This window comes from Hippoglossus stenolepis, chromosome 21, assembly GCF_022539355.2.
Source record: "Hippoglossus stenolepis isolate QCI-W04-F060 chromosome 21, HSTE1.2, whole genome shotgun sequence".
Lineage (NCBI taxonomy): Eukaryota > Metazoa > Chordata > Actinopteri > Pleuronectiformes > Pleuronectidae > Hippoglossus > Hippoglossus stenolepis.
The window spans coordinates 3,687,249-3,699,721 of NC_061503.1; the positions used below are offsets into that span (position 1 = coordinate 3,687,249).

Here is a 12,473-nt window from a genome sequence, read left to right on the forward strand (position 1 = left end):
ATAAAGCCTCTTACAGGCCGGGAGTCAGAGTTTTAGACCCAAACTAACACGCACACGCACAAAAAGTTCATTTCTGATATCTCATTCAATCATAATGTAGACAAACGGAGCCTTGGCAGTTCATCCATCCAGTAAACCCTGGCTGATAGCACGCACATACTGATGACATTGCGTCCCTGAAAAAAAGGTGTATGCTGCGTAACAATCTGACAGGCTGTTACTAATAGACTCTGGTAATTGCTGAGTGATGTTAACGATATGTTGATGAACGCAGTGGGGCTTGCCTGGTTAAATTAATGTTAAATAAGATAAATCAAAAATTTAAATAGCTTTGATGAACCAAATGTCAGACAAACAAAGCTGATAAAAGCAGCAAAGCGTTTAGCAGCGAATAGTATTTTTGGTGGGTTGGTGGAGACCACAACAGAGCAAAAACGAGATTGAACATGTGATAACAATCTGACAAGCTGTTACTGGTTTGTGCTACTATTATGTAATATTATGTGATGGTGTGCTGACATGCTAAACCAAGATCGCAGACATGCTAACTGACGTACATGCCTATCATCAGCATGTTCCCAGTGTCATTGTGTGTTTACTGATATTAACTTGTCACTCAAAGCACTGCTGTGCCAAAATAAAATATCACAGGAATACTGGCTATCCAGTAAACCCAGCAGTGACAGTTAATTGTGTTTCTTTTCTATTCATGTGAAGGTCAAGAGTATCCAGGATGCCATTCGCGATAAGAAGAAGAGATTTAACTTCATGGGAGAGGACGTGAATCTTTGCCCGACTGTCGGCATCTTCATCACAATGAATCCCGGCTACGCTGGCAGGACTGAGCTTCCTGAGAACCTGAAGGCTCTGTTCAGGTAAGCAAAATGACTCTCAGTTCTCTCATCAGCTATATACTGCTGACTTTTACTCATGTGATTATCCAGACAAATTTAAATTAGATACAATTAAAAGTAAAACATTGTATCTGTCTTTGAAAGGATAATTTCGCAGTTTTTGACCTGTGAAAGACTTCTGACCTGAGGTGAATCTCTTGATAATTATACACTAGAATAGGTTCTGATTCCTCATAACACTGGACAAGGCTAAAGTCACTTCACCATTGATAATGAGGTCCATGACCGAAATATCTCACTAATTATATATAATATAGATATATGATGTCTTTCTTTTACTTACTTTACTTATGTCTACATCTGCTCAATGTCATAAAGAAGCTTATTCTCTCCTCGGGACGAACTCTAGTAGCTCTGTTGATGCTTAAAAAGAGAAATGTCACCTGTTTCACACATCAAATTCTGTGTCTAGATATGGGAGAGTACTTCCTCTGAAAGTTGTGTAAAGCCTCTCCAGAGAGAGCAGCGACAAAATCTCATAAATATCCTCAAGTGATGTCACTTGAACGTGAACATGGCAAAAAACTCTGCTGCCATGAACTTAGAAAGTAGTGATCTTACCAGAACTCTGTCATCTGCTGCTCATCTGGATTGAGTCTCCATGTTAAGTTCATTTACGTGACAAAATAAGGATATAGTGACTGTTTCTTTACCAAAAATACATATATTAAGAACTATTGACACTGAGGTCTGTGAAGTGTTTCAGGGCAGAAGCAGACGTCAGTTATTTCAAAACAGGGGAAGCATGCAAGCAAAAGTTTTGAATTCCACATGACACTAAACCCACAAGGCTGCAGGTACATGAATCAAGGAAAGTGCAGGAATGAAAGGGAGGGAGAGCATGCCAGATATTAGGTCCTCTCTGAAGGGACAGATTTGCTTTAATGGAAAAGGCCTAAATTAATTTGTGGGATAAACAACATCATATTAACGCAGAGCTGTGTGGCTTGTTTAATTGTGATAGTATACAGTAGGTGTTTAAATATGACTTATGACATATGCTTTTTATGCCTCAGTGACCGCCACAGCAAATGGCTGGAGGCATTATGTTGTCAGCTTGTCCAACCTTTTTGCCTCGTAAACGGATCATCTTAAACTAATCCTTTTTAACTTGGCTCCTAGATTAAATGATTAAACTTGTGTGATCAAATGTCAAGGACTTTGACAATGTGCATATTAGGTTAAATGATGCACCGTGGATGACAAAAAGATTTATTTGTCCAGAATTATGATTATGAACAAGAACTGAGCTCATTCGAATGTGTTCTCTCCACGTCTCCACAGACCTTGTGCCATGGTGGTGCCAGACTTCGAGCTGATCTGTGAAATCATGCTGGTGGCTGAGGGCTTTCTTGACGCCCGGGTCCTGGCCAGGAAGTTCATCACGCTCTACACACTGTGTAAAGAGCTGTTGTCCAAACAGGTACTGTCTGATCTCTTCAGTGTTACACATCTGATCTGGTTAGAGAAGACCCACATCTATTTCCACTTCAAAGCCTGACAACTGACACAATGCTCTTTTTCAACATATTTGAGGCTTTTGATAAAGGGATGACTGAGAGGCACCACACAAGAGCTGAGTCGCTAACTTGACTGTCAGAGTGGAGTGTTACATGCATATGAATGAGAAGCTGCAGGCTGGTGATGTTGTTCCATCTAGAAGTGTTTTCTTTAATCCTTTCTCCCTGTCGAAATCCACAACGCTACATCTCTGGACAGCTTCAAAAAATGACTCAAGCACCACCTGTTCTCTAAGGCCTTTGGCCTCAGTTAATGCTGCACCCTGCCATTAGTGCTGTTTATTTCTATCCTGTTTTGTGCTAATTACTTTTTCTTTTCTTTTCTATTTTGTCCTTGGGTCTCTTGAAAGGTGCTATATAAATTTGCTGCCTCATAGTATCAGTGGAGCGTAGATAACTTTAGATAAGCGATATAATGAGTTCGAGGAGAATTTCCTGCGACCACAGGCCTCATTTCACTCTCAAAGCACAGCGGTTCCTTTTTTAATGTTTTGTAAAGCTCTAGTTCTCCAGACATTTTTAAATATCACCGTAACAACACGTTTTTAAAAACCTTTCTCAAAGTTGTTTGCCTCAGTTCCGATACAAGTTCCCATCTTTAGCAACTTAGTGGTAATGAAATCAAATGATAATGAACAGACTGCTTCTCTAAGCTCTATTCACAAGGGCTGAAACTGCAAATCGATGGCAAATGATTCAGAGAGCTACTTTCTCAAGGTAAACAACTGGTTCATAATTGTGGATTTAATATACATTCTGCTGCCTGGGCCTGTGCAGAATGACTCTTTGGGGCCTCTACTTCCACGGCTGTGTGAGTTCTATTGTTTGGGCTGACCCACATCACTGGATGGGGGTGTGGGTGATGTGATCCTGATGTGGATGTGTAAAGTGATTTAACTGTTGGGTTGTAGGAATGTAAGGCACCTGTAAACAAAACCCGACTCTTGAGAGGAGAACATTGGGGGAGAGAGGTGGGTGGAAAAGAGGGGAGAGAAGAGAGAGCTACATTTCTGTTTGTAAAGACAGATTTTGCTTTTAGCCAGTCTGACTATGATCTATTGTCACTGTGTGTGTGTGTGTGTGTGTGTGTGTGTGTGTGTGTGTGTGTGTGTGTGTGTGTGTGTGTGTGTGTGTGTGTGTGTGTGTGTGTGTGTGTGTGTGTGTGTGTGTGTGTGTGTGTGTGTGTTTGCGAGAGAGTGAGTGAGTGAGTGAGAGAGTAAGTGGGGTAAGTAGGAGCTAAGTGAATCAATGCTCGATGACCACAATTAAAAAGATTTAACTCATTTGAAATTTCAAAGAAAACAGAAAATCAATATGTAGTGGTCAGTATTAATATTGTGGCTGTGACCACAAATACATCAGTGTGTGTGTGTGAAACACTGAGAAGTGTAAAAATACGTTTGATTCATTATGAATCTGTAGCAGGTCAGTGGACAAGACTGCTTGATATACAATATGTCTACTCAGATACTCACCCTAACCCTACCATTACTGACAATAATCCATCTATTCATTTTCCTTCCATTATGCTGCCAACTGTTGTAGCTGTTGTAAATAAAAAAGCAGCATTTGACGTAAAGAACTTCCTGTCACTACTCAGCCTGTTGGTGGAGACAGGGCACAGACAGAGCAAAGATTAGATTCCTCAGCAGATTCTGAATGCAAACTGTCCTCCAGTCAGTGAGAGCGGAAAGAGGCAGGCTTCTAAAACAGAAAGGGGGCTTTGGTGTGTGGATAAATAAGTACTGTTATTACTGTTCATTAACATTTAAAGAAAGGCTCATTTTTATTGTCTGTTCGCTGAAGGGTTTGGATTCATTTCTCGTCAGTGTTTCACAGTGGTGCGTAAACTTTTGCATTCAACTGTATATGCATACATTTATGAAGTATAAAACAAAATGTGTATTTGTGTATTTTCCTCTGCTCACTGACATTTCTCTGGTCTTTACCAAAGGACCACTATGACTGGGGCCTACGAGCCATTAAGTCAGTGCTGGTGGTGGCCGGCTCCCTGAAGAGAGGAGACCCCGACAGAGCGGAGGACCAGGTGCTGATGCGAGCGCTGAGGGACTTCAACATCCCCAAGATTGTGACAGACGACATGCCAGTGTTCATGGGGCTGATCGGAGATCTGTTTCCTGCCCTGGACGTGCCCAGGAAGAGAGATCTGGACTTTGAGAAGCACGTGAAGGACTCCATCCTGGACTTGAAGTTACAGGCTGAGGACAATTTTGTACTCAAGGTAAAGTAAACACGATTCCTCGACAGCCTGCTGACAGGTCTCATGCTTGTCTGCTGATGTAAAAGATGTAAAACTCACAATTCTTGCTAAACCAAGGATAAAGGCAAACTCAAGTTGTTTGAGAAGCAAACGCAAAGTCCCCAAATGGGGATTTCATCCTTAACAATTTATCAGATATTAGCTGTTGGAGTTGTAGCACTCGTTTATTCATCCATCCATTATCTATACTGCTTATCCTTTGAGGGTCGCAGATGGAGCTGGAGCCAATCCCCACTGACACTGACCAATAGGGTTCACTCTGGACAGGTCTCCAGTGTTGGGCAGGGTCGACATACAGTCACTCTCACATTCACACATACAGTTAATTTCTAGTCTCCAATCAACCTCACCCCAATCTGCTTGATTTTGGACTGTGAAAGCCGAAAATCCAAGAAAACACTGGGAGACATACTGCATTCACCATCTCCTCAAACTAACCTAAACCTAATTCTACCCACAACCCTAAAACCAAGTCTTAACTCTCAAACAGCAGTCTCTACCCATTGGAACCTCTATTTTTGTCCCCACAGTTGCACAATTCTCCATGGGTTGGTGTGTATTCAGGTTGTGGCCCAAACTAACACATACACACACACACACACACACACACACACACACACACACACACACACACACACACACACACACACACACACACACACACACACACACACACACATGCACAGTAGAAGGCATTATGTGTCAGAGTCACATGAACGCAGGACCAGGGAAATAAGTGCAATCTGCCTCAGGTCAAATAGACATGGGAACCACGTAATAACAGTCCATCAATGGAGGCTGGCACTGCACCACGCCACTTAACCCTGACATTATGAGAGACAGCCACAGAAATAAACAAAGAGGAGGAGAAACAGAGGGAGAGAGAAAATGGCATGTCGGTCAATAACAACCATCCACACCCAGAGCCTGAACTTCTGCTGCCTTTGTTTGTATGGCCAACCTTTTGATTTAGGGGAGCGAGGTGAGAGAGAGAGTGCATACCTTAAAGTGTTAGCCTGTGCTAGCATTAGACCTCCCGCATCAAAGCAGTAATCAGCCGGGGCCTTTGGGAGTGTGAAGCCGCCTGCCTGCGCCCCGGCTGAATGGATGAGGAGTAGGAGCAGCAAGGAGCCTGGTCGATGGCATTGATTGAGCTCCGCCATCTGTATGTTTGAGTGGAAGTGGGGAGGAAATCTCTCTTTCCCCCTTCCTCTCTCTGTCACTCTCTGTTACCCGCTCTGTGGTGTCGCCCCACATACCTGGATTCACAGGAAATGTTACACCACTGAGTCAAGAAGAAAAATAAAACACAGTAAATGAATCTTTTAATAGTTTAAAAAATAAATAATAATAAATGTCCTTTAGAGCTTTTCCCCCCAAACTTTGTCATCGGCCCTCTATGTGAGGAAGACAGAGCGTTATCTAAAGTGTTTCACTGTGTTTGTTTGGTAGGTGGTGCAGCTGGAGGAGCTGCTGGCTGTGCGCCACTCTGTGTTTGTGATCGGGAACACCGGCACAGGGAAGAGTAAGGTGCTGAGGTCACTCCAGAGGACCTATCAGAACATGAAGCGCAGACCCATGTGGACCGACCTCAACCCAAAGGCTGTGACCAATGACGAGCTTTTCGGGATCATCAACCCAGCCACCAGAGAGTGGAAAGATGGTGATGGAGGAGTCATGTAGAAAAAGTGTATGACAGAGTGACACGAGAACAGAGTAACCAGAGTGTGCTCTCTCTCTCTTCCTGCAGGCCTTTTCTCCAACATATTGCGTGACCTGTCGAATGTCACTCACAGCGGGCCTAAGTGGATCGTCCTGGATGGAGACATTGACCCAATGTGGATTGAGTCCCTCAACACAGTCATGGATGACAACAAGGTGTGAGCAAATTGAAGATTGTGTGTGTGTGTGTGTGTGTGTGTGTGTGTGTGTGTGTGTGTGTGTGTGTGTGTGTGTGTGTGTGTGTGTGTGTGTGTGTGTGTGTGTGTGTGTGTGTGTGCTTGTTGTAAATACGTTGGCTTATAGTCTTTCATTCAGAATAAAAATGACACATTCACTGTCTGCTGTAAATGAGCAGACAGATATGAACAGGAGATTGTCGCTGACTCATCCCTGACGCAAGAGTGAGTTTGACGATTTGTACTCGCTAGAACTGAGAATAAACACCAGTGTGTGTGTGTATTCTACCTTCTTAGTCCACCAAAGTCTGTCTGTGGAACGCATATCTCACGACTTTACACTTGATATGTGTCTTAGCGGCCCACGGAAGTGCTATGTGAAATTTGGTGTGATTTGGACGTGTGACACATTCAATATCAATAAAATTTGAATAAACAGGCGACCAGTGATCTGAAGCAATCAGTGGGGGAGGGGCAGCGTGTCTTCAGTCTGTGGACAGAGTTGAACGTGTCTTCTTTTACGTTCTCAGATAGAAATCGTTACAGATCATTTTGATTATTTGTCACAGACATTCAGGGATGCTGCCCTCCGTCATAGCAACAACATTCATAGAATCCCTTTCCCTTTTGGAATTTCTCTTCACCATAAAAGCAAAAACAAAATTCTGTTGCTGCAATGTTTTATATCGAGCTGGATTGCAGAGCTTTTATTTTGAAATTTTGTGAACTTGGGTCTGGAGATTGTGTCGGTTGCAAACAAACCTCTGAAAAAGCCAACATGCAATATATAAATAAACAACACCAGTTAAGTAAATTATTCAAAGTTATATATAAACCACACATGAACAATAATAAACCAGATCATATGCAGATAAACCGGGTAGGATGAACACAAGGTTTTCTAACTGCACCATAGACTGTTTATAAAAAGCTCTCCACACAAACTCCAGCACACAAACAATAAAAAGTGACAGTATATTGTAGAACTGTTTGAGGAGGAAGCACAAAAAGGAGCACATTCCCTCTCAGTGATATCTTCATACACTGTGTCTGGTTCTGTTAGGTGCTGACTCTGGCCAGTAACGAGCGGATCCCTCTCAACCCCACCATGAGGCTGGTGTTCGAGATCAGCCACCTCCGCACTGCTACTCCTGCCACGGTGTCCAGAGCAGGTACTTCTTGCTTTTCTTCTCTCTTTGCTCTTCGTGCTCCGTATCGAAAAGGTCGTTTCAAACAATCAATCAAACGTTAGTGCAGTTCAAAGCGCTTCACAATTCATGATAAGCCAAGACAAAACAAATAAAAATGCTAACAATGAAATTACATAAAATAGATTTCAAAAGTTATAAAAGCAATAAACAATAAAAAAAGTACAATGTACGCCACCATATACCCCAACTTAATTAACATGTTTTGGACAATAAGTAGTACTATTTATCATTATTATTATTATTATTGGTGAGGGAAATTATGATAATTGTAATCATTATTATAAATAACATCGGTAGCAACAAGATAAGGAAAAGTACTCATTTGACATTTGACCATTTACATGTTTTGCATACATACTTTATAACATACAAATTCTCAATGTGTCCTTTGATTTTGTTATTTCTTTGTTTGAACTGTTTTTATTAAATATTGTTAGCTGCCAGGAATATTCTGCTGTGTACATTGCATTTGATAGAATCATGGAGGTGCCACTACTTAGAGTACTTGCATGGAGCCTGGGAGGCCCAACAACATATTTGTACCTGTGTGCTCTCTCCAGGCATCCTGTACATAAACCCAGCAGACCTTGGCTGGAACCCCCCCGTATCCAGCTGGATTGACAAGAGGCCGGTCCAATCAGAGAAGGCCAACCTGACCATACTGTTCGACAAGTACCTTCCCTCTTGCCTGGACGTCCTCAGAACGAGGTAAGCAGCTCCTCAGCCGCTCTGTGTCACTGTGAACATCATGCTCACAGACACGTCCAGTTGACGCAGGATGTTGGGGTGCGACATGTCTTGGGGGAGGGACTGTGCAGAGGTGGGCGGTTTGGACAGGAGCAAACCGGGAGTGACTCAGAAGAACTGGATGCTGTTCTGCATCCTCTTCTGCTGCACAGGACCACTCGCCTCCTCTGACACCTCTGTCACCACTGCTGTTGGAGCTGAGACAGAAAAACAGGAAGCAGAGGAGGAATAGTTTGTCCTCTATGAGAGGCCAAAAACCTGAAAAATGCACCACTACGCCACAGCTTATAAATGTGTCATCCAGTTTCTTGGAATAAACACAACTGCTTTATTTTTTCTGTTAAATATTTAAGTAAAAACATAATTGAACCTTTTTGTTTAACTCTTTCAGCACAGTACCTCTTATTCTGACCCAATGAGCCTCACAGCACGAGTCAGTGGTAATGCTTGAATCTGGTGATGTAATGTGTTTGTCTTTGCTCAGGTTCAAGAAAATCATCCCTATCCCTGAGCAGAGTATGGTCCAGATGCTGTGCTACTTGCTGGAGTGTCTGCTGACTCCTGAAAACACCCCACCAGACTGTGCCAAGGAACTTTACGAGCTCTATTTTGTCTTTGCTGCGGTCTGGGCCTTTGGGGGAGCCATGTTCCAGGACCAGGTACTGTGTGGGCCTCTGGCCATGTGAGGCACTTGCTAAGTGGTTGCATAAACAGGGAGAAGAATGGGACATTTTTTGCACTTGCATTATGGGTATTCCTCAGTATTATTTAAGCCTCGATGACTCTTATGCAACTCAACTTTGTGTCTCTACTTATGAAAAGTAATTTGAAAATTATTCAGATTTGAAGAAATGACAGGCTTTTTAAATAGAGAGGAGTGATCTCTGAAAATGAAGTCGACTCCGTTCCTGCTCAACAACACACAGGCTGGCTGAATTTAAATAAGAGGAGAGCCACGCAGTAGCAAGCAGTTGCTAAGCAATCCAGTTAGTGCTGTACAGTAAGTGCGTCCGTCTAAGTTATGGGATAAACCGCTCTCCCTTGGTGCAAATGTCCACTTTATTTTCCCATCACAAATGCATTTAAATGCTAAGTGGTTTTATTGACTGGAGAGTTGGTAGTGAAAAGAGGAGACAGGTACCAAGAGGTGGGGGCAGAGAGGAGGGCGAGGAGCTGCCAGGCAGCAGGTGATCAGGCTACTTCACTGTTTGAATCAGACAGACGGATAGATGGGCCTGCCACCTCTCATTTTCTACCCTTCACCTGCTGCAGCTGCGTCTCTATGTTGCTGCTGTTTATTTGTCCTCCGCTTCATATGCACACCAATGCAGCCGAAAGGCCCAGATCCATAGCTCCTGTATGGAGGAGAAAAAAAGCAGAAAGGAAGTGATTGTGGAGTATTGACCCTCTGTGTCTCTGCGTGTGTGCTCTGTGTGAATAGCTGGTCGACTACAGAGTGGAGTTCAGCAAGTGGTGGGTGACTGAGTTCAAAACCATCAAGTTCCCATCCCATGGAACTGTGTTGGATTACTACATCGACCCCGAGAGCAAGAAGTTTGAACCCTGGTCCAAAATGGTGCCCACGTTTGAGATGGACGCAGATACACCACTTCAGGTACAACAGCTTGTTTTTATCAGGATTTTACATCCAGTCTCATCTAGTGGATTACGTCATATACATATCATCATGTAGTCAATTAGTCAACTGACAGAAGTTAATCAACTATTGATTAACGGTTTCAATCTGCATCAGTTAATATTTCTGAATGAACAGGGTTCAGTTTCCTGCTGCTGCTGTATTCAATGATACAGCTCTGATAAATCTACTACAAGGTACCTGGCTCCAAATGAATGCTAACACTATAATCTTCTGTGGCAGCTGGATGTGTAAATAGTTTGCACATCATTTAACCAACTTTGCGTGACCATAATATGTCCGACATGATTTTTAGCTTCATGTGGGGTCTTTGTCCCATATGATTAAAAAAAGAACAACAGATTATCGCAGCTTTAATTCAAAGCCCAACCCACTTATACATAAGCATCAATATTATTGATTTCTTTCTTTATCACAGGTATCAGCTTCTATATCGGTATTATCTGCAATAACAATAAATGACTGTAGAGATTGTTTGAGGTCATTTAGAAACATTCATTGGTTTGTCCACCAGGAAACTCTATCAACTTTAAAACTATAAAACTATAATATATAATAAACTATACAATGTCACACTCGGTACCTATCTTGGTCACTCAAAACTTTAAAACCAAACAGGTTTAGTTTTGAACAGTATTATCAGATTTTTTTCAATCATCTGTACTTGTATTGGCCATAACAGTATTTATCCAGTATCCCTTCCTGGTTCTAGTGCTCTTTATCTTTTATATAATTGTTAATTGGATATTTTAGGAATGTTTCTGTCACATCCAGGAAATTCCAGGAACTTCTATTAGGCATTCTCTACAATTTCACAGTTTACAGACAAAAGTTAAATTCCTCAGATTGATTGATAATTACAATAGACATTACTTGTATCCCTATTGGATTAGGTGATTGTGCAAATATGTGTGTTTGTGTGTGTGTTTCCCATGTGCAGGCATGCTTGGTCCACACGACAGAGACCATTCGAGTCCGTTACTTCATGGACCGCCTCCTGGAGCACCGTCGGCCCGTCATGTTGGTGGGGAATGCTGGGACCGGGAAGTCTGTTCTGGTTGGGGACAAACTGGGATCGTTGGACGCAGAGAAATACATGATTAAAAATGCGCCCTTCAACTACTACACTACATCTGCTATGCTCCAAGGTAATAACCCTGCATTTACATTAGCCTTTATACAACGGATACAGAAAATATTAACGTCTTATTGATTTACCTTCGAAAACAGTGTTTAGTGCTGCATGTGTTAGACTTCATTTAAGCATTTCATAATACTGCTGTAGTAATGCTGTCAGGGGTTAGGGTTAGGGTCAGGCTAACCCTAACCCTGTAGTTAAATTGTGATTGTTTTATATGTGAATAATAGGCCTTTACCAGAGCCATGTAGAGAGTCTTTATGTTTAGGTTGCCAGTAAGCACCGAAACTATTTCAGTACAAAGCTCAGGCACTGAAATGAGGCACCAAAATCTGCGTTGTGATTCGTTCTGGTGGATCCCGGACGTGTAGGACCCCAAACCTATTCATACTGGGATCCTTTTGAGGGTCCTCCTATGTACTCTTCCAGTTATGTCTCAATACTGACCCCCAACTCTTTACCTCAACCACTCCATAAATAGTGTTTATTCTCAGTTCTCACTCTTTCTTCCCCTCACCTCTGCTCCATCACTCCTCTCCCACACAGCGGTGCTGGAAAAGCCCCTGGAGAAGAAAGCAGGGCGTAACTACGGACCTCCAGGCAGCAGAAGGCTCATCTACTTCATAGATGACATGAACATGCCTGAGGTGGACGCATATGGCACCGTGCAGCCTCACACAATCATACGCCAACACATGGACTATAATCACTGGTAAGGCGATGACATTATACTGCAGCTATGACACATATCCTGTAAGTATCAGTAAACATGAGTACGTTTCATTTTAAAAGAGGAATATTATGTCTCGACCGTCTTCCTGGGTGGAAGCGGTGGAACTGTTCCAGGCTGTAATTGCTTAAATGATGGACACTTTCAGACATTTTCTCCATGTATTAACACAGAAGAGGATCATTCAGATAATGGAGTGCCAGCAGCTGATAGGTGTAATACCCTAATAATTCACATGAACAGCCTTCCTGCTGAAAACGCTTCCCCTTTAGTATTCAGACAGATCCCCGCTTCAGTATCAATGGGCTACAACTTCTATAAGAGTCAAAAGTCAAATGCGAGAGCAGCAGTTGTATGATTCCCCTTTAAAGGATTTT

At 42.5% G+C, this 12,473-nt stretch overlaps 1 protein-coding gene across 1 annotated transcript in view; it reads left to right on the forward strand.

Moving 5' to 3' along the window:
* LOC124851044 (dynein axonemal heavy chain 9-like) overlaps positions 1–12,473 on the forward strand; it is a 96,887-nt gene that overhangs the window by 35,228 nt on the left and 49,186 nt on the right. The window contains 11 exon segments of the mRNA XM_047338455.1: positions 718–875; positions 2,199–2,337; positions 4,389–4,676; positions 6,168–6,378; positions 6,466–6,593; positions 7,677–7,785; positions 8,385–8,532; positions 9,056–9,230; positions 10,013–10,186; positions 11,169–11,376; positions 11,913–12,078. Coding sequence (XP_047194411.1) covers positions 718–875; positions 2,199–2,337; positions 4,389–4,676; positions 6,168–6,378; positions 6,466–6,593; positions 7,677–7,785; positions 8,385–8,532; positions 9,056–9,230; positions 10,013–10,186; positions 11,169–11,376; positions 11,913–12,078 — 1,904 coding nt within the window.